Genomic DNA, 27,371 nt, shown 5'->3' on the forward strand with positions numbered 1-27,371 from the left:
CTAGGCGGTCCAGGAGCATGCGCGATGTGGCCTCTCAGCCAGCCTGGCGGGAGCGCGCGCCGAGCCTGTCTTCCGGAATCTTCGGTGAGCTACTTCTGCTCCCCTGGCTGTCGGGGCTTGGGACTGACCCTCGTCTCAGCCTAGCGTGCCTGGTGGGAGCCGCGGGTTTTGATCACCCGCCGCTGAGCTTGTGCCTCAGCAGCCGCAGTTGCCCTGGTGGCTGTTCTGGAAGAGATCTGAAAGCAGGCTGGCCTGGATCGTGACAGCCCCACATCTCTCGTCCTGGTGAAGAACTGTATCCCCAACGGGTAAGTATCGGCCGCACGCTCCCCAGCCTGCGCGGGCCCGGGTTGACCACCCGAGTCGCCTCTGAGCAGATGTTTCTGGTGGAGGATGCTCCCCAGCTGGCCGTGGAAGTGCGGTCGCCCACGCCGTCCAGGTGCGCCTGGGAGCCAGCGACCTGCTTCGCTCTGCGCTGCCTCTGCCTTGCCGCGAGGAGAGAGATTCTTTGAGTTCAGGCGCTTTGGGTGTGGCATCTCAAAAGACCGCCCGGAATATGCAGGGATTGGGCGGGTGGGGGAGTCTTTCTCTTTCCGGAGCTTGCTATTAGTGTAACCAATTTATTTTTCAATCTTAAAATAGGGCATGCTGGACACTCTCACTCACGTCATGTCATCTTTGCTTAATAATAATAATAAACTTTACATTGTCTTATCTTTTCCCGGTGATTGACCGCCATGTTAAAATAAAGAGTTAAATAAAATGTTCTGTGGTTGGAAATTTGTCCTGGCAAACTCTTGGCGGGGGCGTGGGGGAAAGTGAGGAAACTTGCTAGTATGGAAAGCCGCACAGCGGTATGCTTTCATTCATTCAAACGTTTAGCAAATGTTTATTAGCTGCTTTCTCTGTAAGGCGGTGTGCTTAGTACTTTTAATTCTAGAGAAACTTAGAAAGTGTTTAAAACTTCTAACAAACCTTGTACATTTAGGGGAGGGGAGATGTGGAAGTAAAGAAACTGCTGCAAAACTAATGTTCCAGGTTATACTGGTGCATTATGACATAAGTAGAAATAGAACTGAAGTTTTATTCACCCAATAATATGAAATAATGCATACAGATAAGCGTGTCCAAACCTCGAAATCATTTGGCCAAACTGTCGTTCTGAATAAAATCCTTGCCGCGTCTCCCATCTTGATTTTCTAGTGCTCTTCTGTATAGGGGAGAAGGCAATGGCACCCCACTCCAGTACTCTTGCCTGGAAAATCCCATGGACGGAGGAGCCTGGTAAGCTGCAGTCCACGGGGTCGCTAAGAGTCGGACACGACTGAGTGACTTCACTTTCACTTTTCACTCTCATGCATTGGAGAAGGAAATGGCAACCCACTCCAGTGTTCTTGCCTGGAGAATCCCAGGGAAGGCGAAGCCTGGTGGGCTGCCGTCTATGGGGTCGCACAGAGTCGGACACGACTGAAGAGACTTAGCAGCAGCAGCAGCAGCTTCTGTATAGGAATTTAGGAAAAATGATAGTGGAGAAAGAGAGAAAAAGTCTAGAAGTACTTCCTTTAAATAGCAACGTTATGGAGTATGTGGGCATGTGCAAATAATATGTAATCTGTGGTGTTCCTTAAGTACACCTAACTCCTGGAATTATTATATTAATACAATGTCTTCTCAGTTCACCAACTCCTAATCCTGTCCACTTAGTTCTTCAGGTTAAGCTTTGAATACTCCAGAAGCTCTTCACATAGGACACCATGATTATGGGCAAGTTATTTTTCTTTTCTTTTCCATTTGAATCTTTGTTTCAGTGTGAACCTGTGCTGTGCTTAGTCTCTCAGTTGTGTTCGACTCTTTGCGACCCCATGGAGGTAACCCGCCAGGCTCCTCGGTCCATGGGATTCTCCAGGCAAGAATGCTAGAGTGGGTTGCCATGCCCTCCTCTAGGGAATCTTCCAACCCAGGAATCGAACCCAGGTCTCCCACATTGTAGGCAGATTTTTTACCATCTGAGCCACCAGGGAATCTCATGAATACTGGAGTGGGTAGCCTTTCCCTTCTCCAGAGGATCTTCCTGACCCAGGAATTGAAGCAGGGTTTCCTGGATTGCAGGCAGATTCTTTACCAGCTGAGCTACCAGGGAAGCCCCAGTGTGAACCTAGTTTGGCAGTAAAGACAGCATATTCTATACAGGGTTAACAGATTGTTTCTTAAAAGGCCAGATAGTAAATATTTTAGGTTTGCTGGCCATATAGCCTCTGTCACAACTACTGGAGTCTGCCACTGTAGCCTGAAAGCAGCCATAGGCAACATAAAGAAATGGGTGAGGTTGTGTTCCAGTAAGACTTGATTTACAGAAACATTGCTTAGCTTCCCAACCCCTGTTCTGTACAATTCTCATCTGCTGTGGGTTAATTTTATTTCCTTCCTCGGGGTTGAGACAAAATGAATTTGCACTTTGTCTTATCATAACTTGAGTAATGTGCTGTACCATCACTTGTGATGTAGTCTGTACAAAGACTTCAGCAAGAGAACCCATTAAACAAATGACACCAAGTCATTTACTGCAAGTAAGGGATGGTTATACAGATTCAGGAACAGTTTTGTACTGAAAAATGTAACAATTACTGGAGAGGCTGCATCTGCTAGTGAAGAAGCACTGCCACATTTCAAACAGAACTGAAGTTGATTAAGGAGACCAACCACATTCACATAACTTTTATTACAGTATATTGCTGTAATGTTCTATTTTTTAACTAGGCACATAAGAGATTGACAGTAACCAATAATAAAATAAAACACAGCAATATACTGTAATGAAAGTTATTGATTATTGTTGTCAATCTCTTATGTGCCTAATTTATAAATTTTATCATATATATGACATAGGAGAAAACATAGTATATATATATATACAGCTCAGTACTATCCACAGTTTCAGACATCCATTGGGAGTCTTGGAATGTGTTCCCTACAAATAAGCAGAGATTACTGTATCTACTTTGCTTTTACCATTGAATTAAAATTGCCTTCCCAGAGATCACCAATAATCCAGTCAAATCCTGCAGCTTTTCTTTGTTAATGATCTCTGGAATCATTAACCACTCTCCATGTATAATTTTTTTTTTTAGTTTTCCACACTATTATTCAAGCTTGTCTCTTAATTTTCTGGTAGGTGTCAACCACCTTAAGTTGTCTCTTCTTCCTTCTCACTGTAGATATTTTATAGACTCTGGCTTTGTGCTTTTATTCCTATACTCCATTTTAAAATCACATTTTCTTTTCAAATCATAAGTATTTGGTAAAGTTTATATAATAGCTCATAGAAGAATGACTGTTTCATATTTGTTTTTAGAGACCACATCTGTTTTATTCTATAATGCACTAAAGTCTTTTTTTAGTGCTTAATAGGCTAAATAAAGGGCTTCCCAGGTGGTGCTAGTGGTAAAGAACCCACCTGCCAATCCAGGAGACTGGATTTGATCCCTGGGTTTGGAAGATCCCTTGGAGGAGGGCATGGCAACCCACTCCACTATTCTTGCCTGGAAAATCCCCATGGACAGAGGAGCCTGGAGGGCTACAGTCCATAGGGTCACAAAGAGTCCGACATGACTAAAGCGACTTAGCACACACAGGCTAAATAAAATTTAGCTAGAAACTGAATTTTGCCTGGGAGTTAGAAATTTCCTTCCCAGTATTTATTCAGGTATTCTAGGAGGAAAATTTACTGGTTAACTCATTTCTATTTCTTACAAGAAGTCCTCAATTAAATCCCTCTCATGTTTTTCTTCTCTTGGAAACCTTTTGCTTGTGCTTATTTATAGCCCTTACCTGAGGAAACGTTCTTCCCAACAGGTGGCAAATGTACCAGAAAATCAACACTAGGAACCTTTACTAGAATTTAGAAAAGTCACTTTTTGAATTCAGTATTCTGTTAAGGTAGTGATTGCTGTTCCTAAACACTAAGATATAATTCTACCTATCTTCTTCTCTAGCCATTATCTCTGAGAAAATTTCCTTTATAACATGTCCAGATGTCAGTTTTCTTCTTTTTGAAACCAAGGAACAAGGAATTCCCTGGATGTCCAATGGTTAGGACTCTGCACTTCCACTTTTGGGAGCCCAGTTCAATCCCTGGTCCCAGATCTAAGATCCTGTAAACTGTGTGGTGCGGCACTCGCGCCCACCCCCCTGAAAAAAAAAGCAACAAAAACCTAAGCAACATTGGAACAATCCAAAAATCTTGTGTATCTTTTAGCATATTTTCAGCAGGCATTCCTAAAGAATATCTTCTGTTTAATTTTCTCTTCTTTAATAAAGATACAGTATTCATTTAGCATCTTTTATATGCTGCTTAGCAGTTCTCCTAAGATCGCTACATGTCAGATATAGTACTAAACATGGCTACAGAGGTCAGGAAGAGCTCTTGCCTTCAAATAGATAGGTAAGTTAACCAGCAAATATAATAGAGGAGGTGCTATAATACAGGACACACTATCTATTCCTTTTCATTCTATAAGTATTTATGGAGTACCCACTGTGTCCTAGAACTCTGCTTGGCTCTGAGAAGTCAATATTGAATAAGAAAGACCAGATCCCTTCTCTTATCTTGTCTTTGTGTGGACTAGCAAGCCTGATATGAAGGAATTCTGCACTGCTGTCCCCATTACCTAGAATGTTCTATCTTTGCATTTAAACTAAACCTCTTAGTTTAAATATCACAACTTTAGAGTCTGCCTTCCCTGGTTGGCTTATTTAATATTGTCCTTCTCCACCAGTCACTGCCTACTGCATTATCTTGAATTTCCTACAAAGTAACTATTACTTCTCTTTTGAGGACAGGGACTTAGCCTTGTTTGATCATTACTGTATCTCTTAAGTGTTTAAATGGGTTTCCCAGGTGGTGTGCAGTGGTAAAGAATCTGCTTGCCAAGCAGGAGATGTGGGTTTGATCCCTGGGTCAGGAAGATCCCCTGGAGAAGAAAATGGCAATATACTCCAGTATTCTTGCATGGGAAATCCCATGGACAGAGGACCTGGTGGGCTACAGTCCTTGGGTAACAAAAGAGTCTGACACAATTTAGCAACTGAGCGCACACACAAGTGTTTAAACAGTGCCTGGCACATTTAGGGCTCCTAATAAGTATTAATATTTGCTGAATGGACAAATTAATGAATAGATGGATAGTGCTGATTCAACAAATAAGGTAATTTCAGATAGTGAAAGAGTGGGTACTCAGAGAAAATATATGGAAGGATGGAGTCAGGGAGGTCTGATGTCCAGTACTTTAGTACTCGTGACCTTACTCCCTCTCTACCTTTATCTCTTCTGTCACCCTTTCCTTGTAGTGCCTGTTCTTAAATTTATGCCCTTAATTTTTATGATCTCTTGGCCACAGGAAATAATATTTATATCTTAACAGTTGAAAATCCTCTCTAGAATTTTGCTTGGCTGATGACCTTTACCTCATGGTTCTTAAGCTTTATTCTTTCCATTAAGGCAAAATAGCAAAATATCTGTCAAGTTTTCCAAGATTCAAATGATGAGCCCATTTGCTTTTTTTTTTTTTTGAGCCTTCAGCAAGTTGTAATATTTTTGCAATAGTATAAGATCACTGATCATAGATCACCACACAAATAGAACAATGATGGAAAAGCTTGAAATATTGCCAAAATTACCAAAATGTGACAGAGGCAAGAAGTGAGCAAATGCTTTTGGACAAATGGCACCACTCGACTTGCTTGATGCAAGGTGGCCACAAACCTCAGTGTGTAAAAAACAAACACAATATCTGCAAAGTGCAGTAAAGTCAAGCACAGTAAATGAGATATGCTTGTATATACAATGGAATATTATTCACCTACAAAAAAAAAAATCCTGAATTTGCTACAACATGGATGAAACTTGAGGGCATTATGCTAAGTGAAATTAATCAGATACATAGATACTGTATGATCTAATTTTTACATGGAAGACTCTAAAAACAAACAATAATCAGCCAAAAACAAATTAGAGAAAAAAGCTCACACAACAGAACACATTGAATTGGTGGTTGCCAGAGGAGGGAGAAATGGTGAAAGGGTTCAAAGATACAAACTTAAGTCATAGGGGGATGTGTAAGGTACAGTGTGGTAACACAGTTAATAATATTTGTATTGTCTATTTGAAAGTCATTAGTTCTCATTATAAGAAAAATTTTGGTGTGGTGACAATGTTAACTAGACTTACTTACTGTGATCATTTCACAGTGTATAAAAATACCAAATCACTATGTTGTACACCTGAAACTAATATAATGTATGTCAATTCAATTCAGTTGCTCAGGTGTGTCCAACTCTTTGCGACCCATGGACTACAGCACACCAGGCTTCCCTGTCCATCACCAACTCCCCGAGCTTGCTCAAACTCGTGTCCATCGAGTTGGTGATGCCATCCAACCATCTCATCCTCTGTCCCCCCTTTCTCCTCCTGCCTTCAATCTTTCCCAGCATCAGGGTCTTTTCCAAGGAGTCACTTCTTCGCATCAGGTGGCCAAAGTATTGGAGCTTCAGCTTCAGCATCAGTCCTTCAGTGAATACTCAGGACTGATTTCCTGTAGGATTGACTGGTTTGATCCCCCTGCGGTCCAAGGGATTCTCAAGAGTCTTCTCCAACACTACAGTTCAAAAGCATCAATTCTTCGGTGCTCAGCCTTCTTTATGGTCCAACTCTCACATCCATACATGACTACTAGAAAAATCATAGCTTGGACTGGATGGGCCTTTGTTGGCAAAGTAACGTCTCTGCTTTATAATATGCTGTCTAGGTTGGTCATAGCTTTTCTTCCAAGGACCAAGCGTCTTTTCATTTCATGGTTGCAGTCACCATCTGCACCCTGGCTGCAGTCTCATCCATGTGCCTTGCAAGCTCCTTCCTCTAGGACCCCGGGCGGTCAGCTCCGGCTGCTGTTGCTGCTTCCTCCTGGGTTCCTGGCCGCCTCCTCGTCCTCCTCCCGGCCCCAGTTCCGACCGCACTTCCTCCACTTCTCCTCCCACTACCATCCTTGAGACCATGCGAGGCTTCATCTCATGCGGTTCTTCCCGGTCTTCCAGGCTGTGATAGCATCATCAGGCTGCGCCCCCCAGCCCGCCCGCCCCCAGCCGAGGCTCCAGGCTTGAGCGCTGTGGATGAATCAGACTCTGCGCCTGGATCTGCGCGGATGCCCTCGTCGAGGGTAGACCTGGGGCTAACCGCCGGGGCAGGTCCTCTTTGGGGCGCCTGGTCCCGGTTACAGCGGTTATAGCCTGTGTGTCGCCGGTCCAGTGTGTTCCTGCTCCTGGTTAGGCGACCGCCCTCCCTCCCTCCCTCCCTGCCTCCCTGGCGCCCCTCCCTGCCTCCCTCCCACCCCCACCTCATTTGCTGTTTTTTTTTTTTCTTACTTTGTGCTCAGCTTTTATGCCTAAAAGCCTATGACCCTCTTTCTGATTGAATTTTAAAAATTTGAATTGATATTTCTCCTCTAGTAATCTTGGAATGGATATCTAGGATTCTGATGAAGCAGCCAATCTCCCATCCAGTTCTATGGAAGAATCCATGGATTGACCCTCAAAATGAAGACTTTTGTGGGTAAAACAGACATGATTTTATATTAATATTTTATAAATGTTATGAAACATATTTACTAAGAATCAGGAAATGTGCATTAAAACTTTAGCTCTACTGCTTAGAAATTGTATATAATTTAGAACAAGTGACATAACCTTTCAGGCCACTCTTGTTTAATTGGTAACCTAAAGCAATTGGACCAGATCAGTTAGCTTTTGTTAAGATGCATTATAAGGATATCGAAAACTAGTATTTCATGAGATATTATTTGTTTTACAGGAGTAAAGGTGTTTAAGTCAAATAAATTTTGGAAATGCAAACAGCAATCAGCATGAGCATTACTTTATAAAAAGCCCCTAGAATTCCTGAAGAATTTATTAAATTTTTATATGTGGAATCTAAAATGTCACAAATGAACTTATCTTTGAAACAGAAACAGACTCACAGACATAGAGAACAGACTTGTGGTTGCCAAAGGGGAGGGGGTTGGGGGAGTGATGGATTGAGAGTTTGGGATTAGAAGATGCTAATTACTATTATATATTTTATATAATTATAATATATTAGTAAGCTATTATATATAAAATAGAAAAACACCAAGATTCTACTGTATAGCACAGGGAACTATTTAAGTATCCTGTAATAAATCATAATGGAAAAGAATATGAAAAAGAATATATATAACTGAATCACTTTGCCATACACAAGAAACACACATATTGTAAATCGACTGTACTTCAATACATTTTTTAAAAAGAATTTATTAAATTTTATTTAACCCAGAATTTCCCCAAATTATTTGAGCACAGAACTCTTGTTTCCCCCACAGGACAAGCATTAACATGACGTGGGACACTAATCTTCTCCAAACTGTTTAGCAAATATTGATTAATCTGAAAGTAATATATTGGAGACAAGATCGTTGTTCTTGATATCAGGTTTCTACTGGGGTGGTAATCACAAGATTGGAAAGGGGAATCAAAATGAAAAATGCTGTAAAGGCAGATTGGGTGGGTCTTGGCCAGGACAGGCCCCTGTCACTTCAACATTGATCAAGTTGATTCTGATCTTGGTTCCTTAAGGAAGTGGTGGTGTTAATCATGATAAAATGCAGGAGGAGGAGCAGGTTTATGAGGAAAGGTAGAGCTCAGTATAAGTCATCCTAAATATACACTGTTCCCTGTCTAGCTCACAGGACTTTCCTCCCCTCTCGTCTTAGAACGTTGCTATAAGAAATGATGTTGTTTCTTAGGAGACTATATCTCACTTTTCATTGACTAATCCATGTTCTCTGATATTCATCGTGCAAAAGGGACATATAAATAAAAAGTCAACTCAAGTGCTGATGAGGGTGATTCCATCATTATATCATCAATATAAATTTAGAAATTAATTTACTTAAAATAGAGAAATGCAAAAGGCATAACAACACTTTTAAAACATGTAGTCTTAAATGCCACTTTGGAAGAAGAAGGCTTGTGGAGATATTCTTTTCCCAATTAATTAAAATAACTATTGTACCTGTGATTAAACCAATTATGCTCAGTTGTATTAGATTCTTGTGCAAATAAAAACTTGGGTAGTTAACTATACACTGTCTTAAACATATAAGGAAAATAAATAGATGGTCTCTTAGTTAATCTGTCATTTTAGAATGTGAGACTAATATGGGAGGTGCCAGAGCATCCTGGTTAAGGCTGTGGAAAGAAGATGGAATTGATGATGTCTTAGAAGAAATGACACTTTTTTAAGAATATTCTTTGGCAAGGTAAATAGATTTCAGTTTATGGAAAACATACTTTATGTTTTAGTTTATGAGAAACTGTGGTAGACTGAATCATTGTGCCCAGTGTTTCGTGAATTTTCTGTTACAATTAGTCATTCATGTCCTCTGCCACATGACTCTGCCATTCTTCCCAATGTTTCTTCAGTTGGTAAAGTTGAGCTTGGTCATATGACTTGTTGTGGTCAGTAGAATGTGAATGGAAGTGACAGGGCCATGTCAGGGCCAAGACCTGAAGAGGCATCCTGCATTTTCTGTCCCTTTCGTGTCCCTTCTACTCAGAACACGGCTCAGGAAGCCACCAGACAAGGAGAGTGGGAGATACATGAAGCAGGCCTGCGCTTGACCTACTTCCGGAATAGAGATACTAGCTGACTTGAGACCCATGAACATGAAAATCAGTGTTTCTTGTGGTAAGCCACTGAAATTTTGAGGTCATTATAAGAAATTAAAAAAACAAAACAAAACTAGTACAAACTGAAATACCTGGCAAGTGCAGGCTAATTGTGAACAACTTGTTATGTTCAAACAAGATAGCAATTATCAGACTCTGAATCAGAGAGGGATAAAACCATTTTGGTGAGATTCAACTCATCTTTCAAACTGACAATACATGAGAATATATTTTAATAGTAACTTTACTATCATATGGTAAACTTTATGAGCTCTTAAGAGACTAATCTTTATTTTAATATTCAAATTTACACTTTGACTATAGAATATAAGCATCCAGATTATCTTGTATTATCTTTAAATCCAGATCAAATTTCCTAAAGTTTAGGGTTAATCATCAAGCATCTTGGTCTGAATGACAGGCATCTCTATTGTCACAAAAAAATACAACAAAACCTGAGAGATAATGTGAAATTCTGAGCTGGGATGCTAAAAGCTTGCTAAGGATAATGTTAAACTTCATATATAATAAATAATAGCAAGGATGTTATAGCATCTATAGCTGTTTAAAGAAAGTTCCCCACCCCCAGAGAAAGACAAAGTATTATTGCCTGTGTTGTTTAGCTTTGAATGTACTTTTTGATATGTGCTGTTTAATATGGTAGCCACTAGTCACACATGGCTATTGAGCACTTAAAATGTAGTCCTGATTAGTGTGCTATAAGTGTAATATACACAACAGATTTCAAAAACTTAATATTAAAAAATAAGAAATCTCATTAATTACATATTAATTACATGTTGAAATGGGTTCTAGGCACCTTCACCATAAGTATTTTTGCCATTGACACCTCTGCCACAAGCATTTTTGGGGCAAACATTTTCATCAAATAACTCATTGCCTATAAGGCACATTCTTCGTGAAAGATAAAATAACCGAGGTGAGAGTTTTGGTTTGACAGTTTGATTTCAACTGATTGAAATGAGTTAGCATTTCTTCTAGTTGGCAACATTATCGATGGCTTTATTGAGCTGGCATATGACACTGATTTGTCCCAAGAGTTGGTTTCTTATTTTGAAACACTACTTTGGAGGAGAAAGAGGCCACAGTCCTAGAAGGTGGAGAGGGAAACCCACATTTCCCACATGACTCTGGAATGCCTGTCAATGGACACGTGACAATATGCCAAGAACAAACAACAACTGTGTAGAAGCTTTCACAACACAGCACAAAGCTCAGTTACAAGTGAAAGTGAAGTCGCTCAGTCGTGTCCGACTCTTTGCGACCCCATGGACTGTAGCCCACCAGGCTCCTCTGTCCATGGGATTTTCCAGGCAAGAATACTGGAGTGGGCTGCCATTTCCTTCTCCAAAGATGCCTCTAAGTACTTGGAAACTTACATCGCTCTTTATGAAGGAAGAAATTTCAGTGAACAAGAAAAAGTATGATGCAGAATGAGGAGACAAACCAATGAGCCAAAAAAAAAAAAAAAAAACCCCGTATAAAATGCTATGAATTAAAGACTTGGAAGAGAAGTGATTAGGTACAACCTGCAAAATAAAATAAGCTGTTTGTACAGTATCGCCATGAATCTACACACATTTTAAATGTACTCAAACATTTTATATTTCACAATGTCTTGAATTTTGGTATTCATTTCACTGTGTCCTTTAATTGCCCCTCTTTTATTTTCCATTATTTTATCTTTTATGGCAAAATTGCTTCCTAGCCAATTACTACAGTGAAAATGGGCCACAAGTGCTTGTGGAAAAGATGTCTATGGCAGAGATGCTTAAAGCAAAAGTACCTAGAATCAGCAGTAACACTTGTAGATGTGGTTCCTGGCACATTTTGTTATGTAAATACCATGACACCAAAAAGGCATGCCACTCTCACTCATGAAGTTCTCTCACTAAATTAGATCCTGGGACAGTAAGATATAGCATGGCTTTAGTGAGCATCTCAGTGAGCATCTTTGAAGTGCAACTGGTTAGCATGTTTAGTAAAATGGAAAGGTTGATGGTTCATGTCTACCTCAGGATGGTCTTATACCCAGCCAGTTTCTTGGTGATGAAAATATTCTGGAGTTGGATAGTAGTGACAGTTGCACAGCATTGTGAATGTACTAAATGCCACTAAACTCTTTATGTTATAAGGGTGAATTTTAGGTTCTGTGCCTTTTACCAGAATAAAAACCAACCCCAAGAGATGTTTTGGAGGATGCATTTTTCCAACCTTATGTTGAAACTGTATTTTTCTTCCTGACATGTGAACACCTACTAAAAAATATGCCCTGATATCTGAATGCCTATATATATGTACAGCAGCTTTTAAAATAATCTCTGGTATGGGTGTCCCACTCTGTAGCATTTTTGGCATCACCCAGGAATATGTGACTTAGGCAAAAACCCTCTTTTGGCTTGAATTAACTATTGTATTTACTGCATAAGCACAGAAATTCCTTTGCAAGACTGTTTTGCCCTAGCACACATTTGCTTAGTCTAGAAAATTTTCCATAGAAAGGGCAGGCTGGGCTTGGGTGTGTCTTCTCCAAAGGCATTGTATGGCTTTCTTAATAAATGGGAAACAGGTCTGTAAGATCACAACTGAATTAGTTCCCAAGATTCTTCTTTTCGCCAGGGCATCTTCCCAGCACAGGACTCAAGATTCTCAGTTCTTTGGGACAAAGTCAATATTGTTCTTTTATAAAGCAATGACCATGAAAGGAGGCAGGTCTTTAAGACCCACACAACCAAAGAGTACAAAAGAGAAAGGGGGGAAGTTTGGAAAGACTCACAAAAAAGACAGTGTCTGCCAGGAAGTCCTTGAAGCAGAGGGTGGTGAATACCTCCCACGGAGAGGTTTTAGCAAAAGCCAAGGAAGCCTCATGCTGGTCAAGACTGGCCTTGGTGAGCAAGAAGTGGTGACCTTGTGCACCACTGTGGAGGAAAGTGCTTCCTGGGCAAGTTTTCTCACTCCAGCCAGATTTCAGCTGCTCCTGCTATACCATGTCTTTCCAGAAATATGAAGGCTTGTGAAAGGCAAGTATGCCTACGATGATCACTGTGACCAGGATCAGGGAGAAGAGGACCATGAGGAAGACATAGGTGGAGTGGGAGAGGGGTGCGGACACTGGCTCTTCGGCTGGAATCTTGTTGGTCAGGTTCAGCATGTAGCCCAAAGTCCACCCAACGCTGGTGCTCCGGATCTGCAAACAGTGGGGAAAGTCTGTTTCTGGTTTGAAGATTAAATGAGCTTTCATTCAACCCTACACATAACACTGAACCACCAGGAAGTGAAAGCACCACGTTCAGTTCTCTAAAGGGATTATTACTTCTATATTTTGAATTGGGAATATGGCTGAGAAAACAGGAGCAAGTGATTAGAAGGAGAGTGTGGGGCCTCACTACTGTATTCCCCAAATTCAGAGAGGAATTTGGTGAATGTTGGCTCAGCTCTCCTGCCAAGAAGAACTTAATTCAAATTAGGCCTTTGGAAATTTGCATTCCTCTTTTGCTATTTGTGTGAATGTGGGTAGGTGGGGTGAGGAAGGGGGCCGGAGGCTGACAGGAAGCGGGCAAAAGATGAGAGACTAATGACTGTCCCTGTCCTTCTACATCCATGTCAGACCCAGGAATCTCATCCATACAAAACCAGGACTTCTGTTATGATTCAACTAGGGAAAAACTGGGGAATAATCCCCATCAAGTCAGTCTTACTCGAGGGACGTTCAAAGATATTGCATATGCATGCTGCTGCTGCTGCTGCTAAGTCACATCAGTCGTGTCCGACTCTGTGCGACCCCATAGACGGCAGCCCAACAGGCTCTTCTGTCCCTAGGGTTCTCCAGGCAAGAATACTGGAGTGGGTTGCCATTTCCTTCTCCAATTGCATATGCATGAGAAAGGATTATTCTCAAATGAAAAAAATTCTCCAACCCTGCCATCTTCCTAGGGATATTTTCAAATCACTTCAAAACATATTGAAATATAGGTAGTCTGCAAATAATAAAGAATTGTAGAAATGTTTCTATTGTGGAAAAGCATCTATTTCTGCTTTATTGACTATGCCAAAGCCTTTGACTGTGTGGGTCACAATAAACTGTGGAAAATTCTTCAAGAGATGGGAGTACCAGACCACCTGACCTGCCTCTTGAGAAATCTGTATGCAGGTCAGGAAGCAACAGTTAGAACTGGACATGGAACAACAGACTGGTTCCAAATAGGGAAAGGAGTATGTCAAGGCTGTATATTGTCACCCTGCTTATTTAACTTATATGCAGACTACATCATGAGAAACGCTGGGCTGGAGGAAGCACAAGCTGGAATCAAGATTGCCAGGAGAAATATCAATAACCTCTAATATGCAGATGACACCACTCTTATGGCAGAAAGTGAAGAAGAACTAAAGAGCCTCTTGATGAAAGTGAAGGAGGAGAGTGAAAAAGTTGGCTTAAAGCTCAACATTCAGAAAACTAAGATCATGGCATCCGGTCCCATCACTTCATGGCAAATAGATGGGGAAACAGTGGAAACAGTGACAGACTTTATCTTTCTGGGCTCCAAAATCACTGCAAATGGTGACTGCAGCCATGAAATTAAAAGACGCTTACTCCTTGGGAGGAAAGTTGTGACCAACCTAGACAGCATATTAAAAAGCAGAGACATTACTTTGCCAACAAAGGTCTGTCTAGTCAAGGCTATCGTTTTTCCAGTAGTCATGTATGGATGTGAGAGTTGGACTATAAAGAAAGCTGAGTGAAGAAGAATTGATGTTTTTGAACTGTGGTGATGGAGAAGACTCTTGAGAGTCCCTTGGACTGCAAGGAGATCCAACCAGTCCATCCTAAAGGAGATCAGTCCTGGGTGTTCATTGGTAGGACTGATGTTGAAGCTGAAACTCCTATACTTTGGCCACCTGATGTGAAGAGCTGACTCATTTGAAAAGACCCTGATGCTGGGAAAGATTGAGGGCAGGAGAAGAAGGGGACAACAGAGGATGAGATGGTTGGATGGCATCACCGACTCAATGGACATGGGTTTGGGTGGACTCTGAGAGTTGGTGATGGACAAGGAGGCCTGGCGTGCTATGGTCCATGGGGTCGCAAAGAGTTGGATACAACTGAGCGACTGAACTGACCTGAACTGAACTGATGTGGTCATGGTGGGAAAATCACCAAGTACAGATATCTTCTTTTTTGAAGATAAAACCATCTCTGCTTCATCACTCAGAGTGGTTATTATCATTTTGTGTCATATCCTACCAATCTCTCTGTGTATGTTTTTCACAGAAAAAAGTGGAATTAAATTACATGTAGAATTCACTTAACAATTCTTTGTAAATATTATCCCACGTCTCTTAAGGGATTTCTGCAGCATCATCACTGGTATGGACTGCCTTAGATGGTCATTTTTACTCACTTTATTCAATTATTTATAAATCCTAGAAATGGATTTCTAGGATTAGTTGGACAAAGTGATGTACATATTTTAAGGCTTCTAGCACATATTGCCAAAACAGTCTTCCCAAAGGTTACGCCAGTTTACCTTCCAGCCAATACCATGTGAAATGCTCCTCTCCCCTAAACCTTTACCAGTACTGGGAATTAATAATTTGTAAAATGCCCACTTCCTTTTATGGGAAACTGGAACTTTATCTGACTGCCTGTGTCAAAGAAGCCTCCAGAGTTACTGGAGTTATCACCTAGGGTTTAGAAATAACAGATCATAGTTTGTACCTCAGAGAATATAAGTCTGACATAGACATCTCTCTCAAACAGACAAACTATGATGGAACAGAAGGAAAACTTGGATGCTAAAACAAGGAAAAGATTCAAATTAGCTAAGTCAATATTGACAAGAGTGTGATGAAACTAGTATTTTCGAGGCCACCACAGTCCTCTGCCTTAATGCTTTGTTTGCTTGAAGTCACCATATTTAATAAAGGGGTAAATTGTTTTTGCCATTAACTGGTATGAGTTTAAAAGGTAGAGAAACACTGTCCTTAATATTTTTCATCAGGCACGAGTGTGCTCATGTGTCTCATTGCCAATGTAAATGTTGCTCTGGGCCTGGATGCCTGCAGGTGATGCTATGATAATGCACAGCCACCAGGTTGCTTCTTTAAGGCTATGCTAAGCCTGATTTCTTAAGCAAAGGCCCCCAGGCACAGTCACTCCTCTCATTCCCCACAGTGAGCTTTCAGATTGGTCATTCTTAAAGCTGCAGCCAACAAGGCCTTCACCCCTTATGACAAAACATGATCATCCTTTCTGGATTCATGAAGGGGCCTTTGGGATGGATGTTGAAGTCAGCACACAGAATCACTGTGGCTGTTGAAATACTGTTATATTATTTTAATATCTCATATTTTGTCTTATAAGGGGTTAGTCACCGTTATATGAGCAGAAAAGTGAGGCTGAGGATACAAGTATACCTCCTTAGATAGGATGCCCACAACTAGCTGGTTAACATACCAGGAGAACCGGACACAAAATGCCAGCTTGAGTTAGAGGTGAGGTGGCAGAACAGGACATCAGGCCAAAATTTAAATCAGGTTGACTCCTACCTCTTTCAAACTCAAAGCTGTCTCAGTCACTACCACCCAACTTCCCCCTTAGCCCAACAAACCTTGTTCATGAAGTGAATATTTTTCCAGGACTCATCTGTAAAATGGTAGCCATTCAGGAAGAGAGCCAGGATGTAGGTGCCAGAAAAGCAGTATTCACTCAGGTATTTCTCCTTCACTTCACCAAAATTCTTCTGCACCTGGAAGCAAAGTGAAGAAAACATCATACCTGTACAACAGGCCCTTCTCCATAGCTGTCATGTTCACTGTCGAGCTTATCAAGGGAATAGAAAGCCGCAGCTCACAAGGGCCTGAGGGTTGGCCTCTGCAGAGGGCTTTGGGAGTGGTGCTGCATGCCTTCCATGGGTGCAGGGGTTCATACTTTAGGGTCTGTTAAGGAATATTTTCCTCCACAGGGTTCTATGACACATTAATAAGTGCTCCAGGAGGGAAAAAAAAGAAAAAAAACACCTAGTTTCTGCAGTCTAATAGGTTCAATAACACTGAATTTTACTATATTTTTTCATCCCTTGTGAAACGAGTTTCACAATCACATTTTTCACACATATTCAAAACTGTGAAAAAATCTTACATGAAAGAAATCATTAATTTTTGTTTAATGAGCTTGTCCACTTATACACATATTTATTCAATACATAGTATCTGTATTTTCATTTTACAGATCTTTAAGTGTGGGGAAAATTTGTTCTTTGTTAAGACATTACAATGTGTGGAATCAAAAGAACTAGGGTTGGAGTCCTGACTCTATCCATACCGTCTCAGCTTTGTTGTTGTTGTTGTTCAGTCACTAAGTCGTGTCTGACTCTGCAACCCCATGGACTGCAGCACGCCAGGCTCCTCTGTTCTCCACTATCTCCCATAGTTTGCTCAGACTTATTATGTCCATTGAGTCAGTGATGCCATCCAACCATCTCATCCCCTTTCTCCCCTTCTCCTCCTGCCCTCAATCTTTCCTAGCATCAGGGTCTTTTCCAGTGAGTTGGCACAGTTACGTTTGACAAACACTGCTCTGGAACCCAGTTCAGGAAGCATTTTTCTCAAGAATCCAAGATGTTCGTCTTTCTCCACAGATCACCAACAGCTGCAAAAAACCTCCCCTCTTGTAAAGGGGTGAGGCATATCTGAGCTGCTCTTTCTGAAAGCCCTGAATACTCTCCTTCATGTCCCAACTCAGACAAAATACTTAAGAGAAAATTCCAAATGTCCAGGCTCTTGCACAACCTTCAAATGTCCAGGCTCTTGTATAATCATCCTTCCTTGGTTGTCAGTGCCCAAGAGAACAGCATTTATTTTCAATTAATCGCATATCTTCATAATGAAAGCACCATATGTTTGCAACAGTGTCGACTTAAAACAGCTGCTTTTTTAGCCACTCCTAGATGACCTGTTTTTTTAGAGCAGAGTAAACTCCTTCTCTTCCGTCCCTGAAAATTTTCATCAGGTAGCACTGGATCTTCAATGACTCAGTGCCTCAGACCAGAAAAAATCTTGTGCTTCTATTATAAGCAGGATATATATTGAACCTGTCTGATGGAAAAATGGTCTGACCACAGTGGTGTCTGTAGCAGATTCTGTGAACTGCCTGTCTTCCTCGGGGGTTAAGGAAAGTAGTGGAAGACAATGTGTTCAGCTCCAGGAAGTAGCTCATCATGGATCTAGGGCTCTAAGCCAGTCATAAAATCCTGCATCCTGCTTTCTCAGCCAGCCCTGGCTGATGAGATGTAAGAGAAAAGACTACTAAGGAGCTTCTGGGCTAGCTTTTGCTTTTCTATAAAAAGGAACTGATGTATCTGGGTGTGATCGCTGAAGCTACACCTTGCTTCCATGAGGAAAGCGGCCTAACAACAACTGAAGAATGATTGAAGATAGTCAAGCTATTGAACCCATGCCAGCAACTGCCTATTGCCACACTTCAAATTAGGTGAAAATCATTAAGACCTTTTTTGTTTAATCCATTATATGGCCAGTTATCATGGAATGCCAGTGAGTTTATTCCTAACTGAGTATACTGTCTGGGCCTCTCTAACGTGTGTTGGATCTTGGTCACATTAGCACAACCTGAAGAGCAGACTCACGTCCTCCCTGCCGTCAAGGGCACAAGGCAATGGTAACAACAATAACAGCTGCTGTTTCCAGTTGCTTACCTCTTCCCAACGCTGAGCGCAGAACTCTTCCAACTTCTCAGTCAACTTTTTCAGAGATATTGGTTCCTGTGATGTAAGGTTTAAAAACTCCATCACATAGTAAAAAGCTGAAAATGCCTACAAGAGAAAAGTGCTGAGTTTGGTGCAGTGTCCAACACAGAGGGGCATTGATTCACTCTCCAGAAGGCCAAATCTCTAGGGAAAGTGCCTCGAAATCTCTGAGGAATAAATCATCGATCAGGTGATATTCCAGACCCAGGAATTGCTTCCTTCCTGGAAGAGGTGTCACTTTGCCACTGACAGGCATTTCTGAGCTGTTTGGTAAGCTAATTTTCTCTACAATCAGGGAGAAAGAAAGAGAATCAGGGAGAAAGAAAAATAGGAAAAAGAGAAGATACAAGAGAGAGGAAGAGGTTAGAAAAATCCCATCTTTAAAAAGCTCTTATGTATGAATTTTTAATAAATAAAGCCTGGAAAAGTCCACACAGAGGTAATGGGAGTGATCTCTAGCAAAATTAGAAGGTGTTTTTTTCTTTTTATTTATGCAATTTAGGGCCTATTTTTATAATGTACAAGTACTTTCTTTAAATAGCCAATGTTTATGTAACAGATACTTATTGCAGGTCTATCATGAGCTAGGCACAACTTAAAAGTTTAAAAAATCATCATCATCATATATGAAAACTATATAAAAAGTTAAAAAGTGAGTTAAAAGGAGAACATTCTAGAGTAATGGAAGTAAAACCCCAAATAACCAAATAAGACCTTAAAACTTACAAGCATTTGTACAACAAACGAAATTATAAACAAAATAAAAAGACAACCTGCAGACTGGGAAAAATATTTGCAAATGATGTGATCAACAAGGGATTCACTTCCTAAATATACAAAATATACAAATGTAAGGCTTAATGTAAAAAAAAAAAATCAAAAAATGGCTAGAAGACCTAAATAGACATTTCTCCAAAGAAAACATACGGATGGACAACAGGTACATGAAAAGATGCTCAGTATTGCTAACTATTAGAGAAATGCAAATCAAAATTGCAATGAGGTATCACCTCACACCAATCAAAATGGCCATCACTAAAAAGTCTACAAATAATACATGCTGGAGAGAGTATGAAGAAAAGGGAACCCTCCTATACTGTTGGTGGAAATGTAAATTAGTGTAGTCACTATGGAGAACAGTATAGAGGTTCCTTAAAAAAACGAAAAATGGTGTTACCATAAGATCCAGCAGTCCCACTCTTGAGCATATATTCAGAGAAAATTCTAATTTGAAAGGATACATGCACCCCAGAGTTCAAAACAGCACTGTTTACAATAGCCAAGACATGGAAGCACTCTAAATGTCCATCAACAGATGAATGGATAAAGATGTGGTTTATATACACAATGGAATCATACTTAACCATAAAAAGAATGAAATCACTTCATGTGCAGCAACATGGATGGACCTAGAGGTTATCATACTACATGAAATAAGTCAGAAAGAGAAAGAAAAATATCAAATGATATCACTTATATATGAAATCTAAAAAAAAATCATACAAAAGAACTTACTTACAAAATAGAAACAGACTCAAAAGACATAGAAGACAAACTTATGGTTACCAAAAGGGATAGTGGGGAGACGGGGAGGGATAAATTAGGAATTTGTTATTAATATATACACACTACTGTATATAAAAGAGATAAACAACAAGGACCTACTTCAGAACACAGGGAACTGTATTCAAAATCTTATAGTAACCTATAATGGAAAAGAATTTGAAAAAGAATATTTATATATAAATAAAATCACTCTAACGGCTAATGGGAACACTCTAATGGCTACATGAGAGTCCATAATGTTAATGTAATCACAGTTCATTCAACAACTCCCTACTGGTGAGCATTCCTTTGATTCCAGTACTTTTTCCTATGAGCAATGTTGCTATCAATATCTCTGTACATTTGGCTTGTGAATGGGTGCACTCATCCCTCAGTGGAAGATGAGCTCCATAGGAACTCTAAAAGGCAGCCTCCACATCCTTTGAACTCGGGAATTCCAACACTTTAAATATTGTATGCCAGTTACGGAACAAGATCATGGTATAGTCTTATTTCTATCATCTTAACCCAAGCCATCATCATCTCCTGTGTGGACACTGCAATGACCTCTTGTTGGTCTCCCATGTTACCTTTCTAGTCCTATCCCAACCCATCCTGAACTGGCAGTCATAGCAATCTTTTAAAAACAAATTTGATCGTATTACTCTTCTGCTTAAAGCCTTCAGAGACCAAATTCTACCAGATGTCTCAAAGCCACGCATGTTCTAACCCCACCCTCTACACCAATACCATCTCATACCACTGCCCACCCACCCACCACATCCCAGCCACCCAGGCCTTCAAGCATGCCAAACTTTTCTTCCCCCTCAGTTATATAATTGCTCTTCCCTCTATTGGAGTTCACTTCTGTGGCTCCTCTTCAGAGAGATCTTCTAATCACTCGCCTAGACTAGGATGCTCTATTCTCCCCAGCAGTTGCCACGGTTTGACTTGCTTTGTCTGTATCTCTGGTCTCTTGTCTGCCTGCCCTCTAGAACACCAACTCCACGATGTCAGGACCCCATCTGCCTTGCTCTCAGATGAATCTGCAGCACTAACATGGCCCTTGGCACGTGGAAGAGCTCTATAAATGTGTAAATGGCAGAAAACTGCCCTCTGTCTAATTCCTAGAGCACTGGCTAGAATGTAAGAGACACTTAGCAAATCTCTGTTGAGGGACTGGATAAGTCCAAAGACTGGGTAGCCCTGGACTATATGCATCTTCTGAGGAGTGTGTATGCTCAGTTGTGTCCCACTCTCTGCAACCGCATAGACTATAGCCCACCAGGCTCCTCTGTCCTTGGAATTTTCCGGGCAAGAATACTGGAGTAGATTGCCATTTCTTACTCCAGGGATCTTCCAGATCCAGGGATTGAACCCGGGTCTCCTGCATTGCAGGTGGATTCTTTACTGCTGAGCCACTGGGGAAGCATAATATGCATAGTGGATGACTGAAAAGGTCCTCCCCTATTAATTAAAACTATCGAGTGTTTTCCTCCAGTGAACTGATTGTGGGGCAGGAAGGAAGGAAAGACTTAAGTTTTTACTGTAAACTTTATATTTTTATTATAAATAAATTTAACATGAGATCTATTCTCTCAACAAATGTTAATGTATACAGTGAAGTACTGTTAACTCTAAGGACAGTGCTGTATAGTAGATTTCTAGAAGTTAATCATCTTGCATAGCCAAAACTTTATGCCTATTGATTAGCAACTCCCCATCTCTCCCCTCCATCAAGCCCCTGGCAACCACCGTTCTACTCTCTGATTGAGTCTGTAATTTTGATTATTTTAGATATCTCATGTAAGTGGAATCATGCATTATGTGTCCTTTTGTGACTGGCTAATTTCACATAGCTAATGTCTTCAAATGCCATGAAATCAGAAGATGATAGCTTCTTAGCAGGAAAGCTATGACAAACCTAGACAGTGTGTTGAAAAGCAGAGACATTACTCTGCTCTGCTGACAAAAGTCTGTATAGTCAAGGCTATGGTCTTCCCAGTGGTCACGAATGGTTGTGAGAGCTGGACCATAAAGAAGGCAGAACGCCAAAGAATCAATGCCTTTGAACTGTGGTGCTGGAGAAGACTCCTGAAAGTCCCTTGGACAGCAAGGAGATCAAACCAGTCAATCTTTAGGGAGGTAAACCCTGAATATTTACTGGAAGAACTGATGCTGAAGCTCCAGTATTTTGGTCATCGGATGTGAACAGATGACTCATTGGAAAAGTCCCTGATGCTTGGAAAGATTGAGGGCAGAAGGAGAAGAGGGTGTCAGAGAATGAGATGGGTGGACAGCATCACTGATGCAATGAAAATGAACTTGGGCAAGCTCCAGGAGATGGTGAGGGTCAGAGAGGCCTGGTGTGCTACAGTCCATGGGGTCACAAAGAGTCAGACATGACTGGGCAACTGAACAACAACAACAATGTCTTCAAGGTTCATTTTTGTCTCGTGTCACAGGATTTCCTTCTTTATAATGCTCAATAATATTCTGTTGTATGTGTATACCACATTTAAAAAAATCCATTCCACTTTCAACATTCATCAATAGACATTTAGGTTGTTTCCACGCCTGGGTAGATAAACACCCAAAAGAAAGATTGCTTGATCATATGATAGATATATTTTTGATTTTTTGAGGAACCTCCATACTCCTTTACATAGTGGCCACATCCACAATATACAAAGGGGTCCATTTTCTTCACATCCTCATTACACTTGTCTTTTGCTTTTTCTTTGATAATATCCATTCTATCAGGTATGAGGTGATACCTCATTGCGATTTTGATTTGCATTACCCAGATTGTTAGTAATGTTCTGCACCCTTGCATATACCAACTAGCCATTTGTATGTTGTCCTTAGAGAAATGTCTATTCAACTCTCTAGTCCATTTTTAATCGAGTTAGTATTCTTCTTGCTGTTGGGTTGTTGGAATTTCTTATGTATTTTGGAAATCTACCTCGCATCTGATATACACTTTGCAAATATTTACTACCATTTTGTTGGTTGCTTTTTTACTCTGCTGATTGTTTCCTCTGCTGTGCATAAACTTTCTGGTGTGAGGTAGTCTCAGTTATCTATTTTTGCCTTTGGTGTCATGTCTAGAACTCATTGCTAAGACCAATGTCATGAAGCTTTTCACCTATATTTTCTTCTTGGAATTTTACAGTTTCAGGTCTTGTGTTAAAGTCTTCAGTCCATTCTGAGTTGATTTTTGTGGATGCTGTAATATATAGGTCCAACTTCATTCTTTTGCATATGGATATACACAGTTTCCCTGAAACCATTTACTGAAGAGACTATTCTTTCCCCATTGTGTACTCTTGGCACCCTTGTCAAAGATCAGTTAATCATATATATGTGGGGTTTTTTTAAGGACTCTATTCTGTTCCATTGTCTATATGTCTGTCTTTATGCCAGCACCATGCTGTTTTTATTACAGCACCTTTAATTAAATTAAATGTAATATATTTAAAAATCCACGAGTGTGATACCTCCAGGTTTGTTTTACTTTCTCAGGATTGTTCTGGCTCTGTACGGTCTTTTGTACTGCAAATGAATTTTGTATATTTTTTCTATTTCAGTAAAAAACACCACTGGGATTTTAATGGGGATTGCACTGAATGTGTGGATCCCTTTTAGCAGTATGGGTACTTTAACAATGTTAAGTCTTTCATGAACAGAGGCTGTCTTTCCACTGTGTCTTCCTTAATTTCTTACATCAGTGTTTTGTGGTTTTCAGTGTACAAGACTTTCTCTGAGGAACTAAGGAACCAAGCAGAAAAGCTACCAGGAGAAGCTCAAGGCTCCTCCATGCTTTTCCAGCCCTGTCCTACCTTGATTGGGGGAATTACATTCAAAGACAATAAATTCCACCTTCACCCCCATCTTTCCACCCCCAACCCTGCTAAGTCAGAAGGGTTTGTCAAGCTTGAAAGCAGCAATTGGGCCATGTTTTCAGGAGGGAAAGGTTTCAAAAAAGTTAAAAAGCAAACACAAAATAATATACCACTTTTCCTTCAGATGTAGTTCCCAGGAGTGAGTGGAATGTAAAGGGCCCTTGGCTGTCCCCAGCATCTCTGGCAACATTCTTCCCTTTTGTGGCACCGTCCTTTCTCTTCCAGCAGCTAGACCCAAGGTAAGAAACTTGGCTCAAAAAAACCCAAAACAGGCAGCCAGTGCTATTTCAGCTATGGAGCATCCAGGTGAGAGTGTAGTTTGTTCTGAATTTGGATTTGGAGCCAACTAATGACCAAATATTACCCTGCCAATCATTGTGCAGTCATGTATTTCCCTCAGGAAACTGGAGAGGCAGGTAAACTGTGGTCTAGGCCATGGTTTAGGTGAGAAGGATCCATGATTTTACCCATTGTTGTTTTCCAGAGACAAAGGGAATGAAGACCTTCATATCATTTGCAAATGGTAATGCCAGATTTTAAGCCAGGTATGGTTACTACAGGGCCTGTGCTTTCTCCAGAAAGTTCTTTCTGCGACGTTGAATTGGGCCAAAAGACCTTGGAAGAAACTCTTCTGTTGGGGTCTGAGAGAGGAGTTGAACCCCCTTCCTCACATGCTGATTTACTTTCTGAAAAAAGGAGAGTGTGAACGCAGACAAAAGCCCATTGTTTCTTTGAAAGTAATATTAAGTGATTGAGATAACATATATATTAGTCAATAATTAGAACTCAGTTGATGGTAGCTTGGAAGAAAAGCTTTGACCAACCTAGACAGAATATTAAAAAGCAGAGACATTACTTTGCCAACAAAGGTCCATCTAGTCAAAGCTATGGTTTTTCCAGTAGTCATGTATGGATGTGAGAGTTGGACTATAAAGAAAGTTGAGCGCCGAAGAATTGATGCTTTTGAACTGTGGTGATGGAGAAGGCTCTTGAGAGTCCCTTGCACAGCAAAGAGATCAAACCAGTCAATCCTAAAGGAAATCAGTCCTAAATATTCATTGGAAGGACTAATGCTGAAGCTGAAACTCCAATACTTTGGCCACCTGATGGAAAGAACTGACTCATTTGAAAAGACCCTGATGCTGGGAAAGATTGAAGGCAGGAGGAGAAGGGGATGACAGAGGATGAGATGGTTGGATGGCATTACCGACTCGATGGACATGAGTTTTAGCAAGCTCCAGGAGTTAGTGATGGACAGGTAAGCCTAGAGTGCTGCAGTCCATGGGGTTGCAAAAAGTCAGACATGACTGAGCGACTGTTCTGATGGTAGCTAATGGAACAATATAGGACCAAAATACGACATTTGAAATAAAGAGTAGATCTAGGGGCACCTCTTCAGCCTCTGCTTAAATTTTTTTCTTATTCTGGAATAATGAAGAAAAGAAGGAATTTGGAGTCAGGATTCAAATGGTCCCCCAACTCTTTGAGATGTAATGAAAATGACACTGTCTTCTTGTTGCCTTGGGACTTACTGAGTTTCTACTTCCTAAGTGTCTTTATAGAGGAAAATCCTTACCTAAGACATCTAACTGCTGCTTCTTCTTCTGACATCTGAGATGCCACCTGTGGCAGATTCTAATGGGTGCCTACCCAACAGCCTTACAGATTCCTTACAATCTGGCTTACAGATTCCTGATTTTACCTGGTAGAGGAAAGCAGTTTGCTCAAGAAGACTCTCCAGTTCCAGGGGATGAACAGTGATTGTTTAAACCAACCATGGTAACCCATTCTCCTTTATCACTGGTTGGTTTACCAAATTCTGGCTAATGATATCCAAAAAGATGTCTATTGACGCTTCTGCAGAGTTGGAGAGAGATATATGCAAGATAAACTTCTTTCTTTCCTGCACTGGCTTTGCACAGAGCAGTAGGTGCCATCTTAGCATCACAATAAAGCCAAGAAAATAATTGAAAAGCTGATCCCAAGTCCTGACATTGTTAAGCTAAGGAACTAGCCCAGAATTATCTATCTCAAGGCTTATTACCATATGAGAAGATAAATAATCCTGTTATTTAAACCCTTTGAAGGCACATATTCTATAATTTGCAATCAAAATCTTTCTAACAAGTATATTATCATTTCACAAACTTACCCCAAACTGCCCTTGGAGTGGTGGCAAGAAAATCCCATTGAAGGAGCAGCTGGAGTAAGGGCAGTAACTGGAGTTAAAGAGTTGAGTGATGCTTTGCTGACATTGTTGGAAGTTTCCAGTGCCATTGATTTCAATTTCAGTGAGTGGATAAAATGGAGAATTCGACTCATGTCTCCTGGCACAGAAACCTTCGTAGAAGACACTCATCTTCATTTTCCTGACGTATCCAGGGTGAAAGCATGGCTCATGGATGATTCCATTTGTACCCTGAAGGGGAAGAAAATCACTTGAAGGCATCACATGCAAATGCTTTTGACAAAAGCACCAGTGTGACTTCATTAATGTAGAGCAACTGAACAACATCCAGGCACTCAGCACTGGCATCAGTAGGCCCCTGCTGTGTCTTTTTGACCCTTGGGAATAGTCGTATTTGTTTAACAGGCACCAGAAGTGGTAACAGATGTAAATGAACTTTCGCTACTCATAGAAAGCTAATGTGGTTGAAGCTGGGCCCAGAGATTCCACTTGTTTGGATTGGCCCCGAGTGCTTAGGTCAGAAGCAGATCCATAAGGAATACTCTCAAGGGTCTCAAAATTCTGAGCCTGAGGTGGTTCTCTGGGGGTCTGCCTATATCCCCGCCCCCACCTCTAAGCCAAAAGCAAAAATCCCAAGAACTGGAAGTGCCATAAATCGTATTGACACAGGAATATCAAAATGATTTTCAGCCCACAGCCCAGTTTGTTCAAGAGAAGAAAGGGAGCTGCTGTGGACGAGAGGTTTGGTGGAGCCTTAGGGCAGCAGCCCCTCCACCCATGGCAGTCATCTTATTGATAGTGCAGAAAGCTTGGGAGGAAAGCAGAGAACTGGTTGTCCCTTGAGTAGAGACAGAGAATAGCTGAATTTGACATTGTTGCTCTGTGTTTGTCAGGGTGTTCTCAAAATCATGCATGATTTTCAGTATGTTTAACTATTCTGGCCTTCAAAGTGGAAAAAGTGTCTGGGGACAAGATTTGTACCGTTGATCAATAAACTCTGTATTTTCCCTTAAGTCTTTTTTCCTCCTCGTCTCCAGCTTTTTTTTTTTTTAAAAAGAACCTTGTTTTCTGCATTTTGTAGGAAGTGGAGATTGAAAAGTGGGGAAGAGCTTAAAAATTGCATGCATGCACACATACACACACACACATACAATACTCTAGGCTTTTCATTGTCAGCTCCACAGGGATGAG

The 27,371-nt window shown here is 40.8% G+C and overlaps 1 protein-coding gene and 1 long non-coding RNA gene across 10 annotated transcripts in view; one reads left to right on the forward strand and one right to left on the reverse strand.

Annotated features, from left to right (window-relative positions):
- The first annotated feature begins 11 nt into the window (after positions 1-11).
- LOC145530479 (uncharacterized) lies at positions 12-27,193 on the forward strand. Its single transcript, XR_014071822.1, has 5 exons — positions 12-308; positions 7,501-7,603; positions 9,236-9,350; positions 24,117-24,231; positions 24,477-27,193. It is a non-coding gene; the product is annotated as an uncharacterized LOC145530479 (long non-coding RNA).
- ENTPD1 (ectonucleoside triphosphate diphosphohydrolase 1) overlaps positions 12,173-27,371 on the reverse strand; it is a 117,657-nt gene continuing 102,458 nt past the window's right edge. For all 9 annotated transcript variants that reach the window (XM_081551898.1, XM_081551872.1, XM_081551864.1 and 6 more), the window contains 4 exons: positions 26,145-26,411; positions 18,492-18,608; positions 16,389-16,526; positions 12,173-12,967 (listed from right to left, as the gene is read on the reverse strand). In XM_081551898.1, coding sequence (XP_081408024.1) covers positions 12,761-12,967; positions 16,389-16,526; positions 18,492-18,608; positions 26,145-26,411 — 729 coding nt within the window. In that variant the 3' untranslated portion in view covers positions 12,173-12,760. The remainder of the gene's footprint in view (positions 12,968-16,388; positions 16,527-18,491; positions 18,609-26,144; positions 26,412-27,371) is intronic.

This window comes from Giraffa tippelskirchi, chromosome 2 (assembly GCF_054371585.1).
Source record: "Giraffa tippelskirchi isolate mGirTip1 chromosome 2, T2T-mGirTip1v1.2.pri, whole genome shotgun sequence".
NCBI lineage: Eukaryota > Metazoa > Chordata > Mammalia > Artiodactyla > Giraffidae > Giraffa > Giraffa tippelskirchi.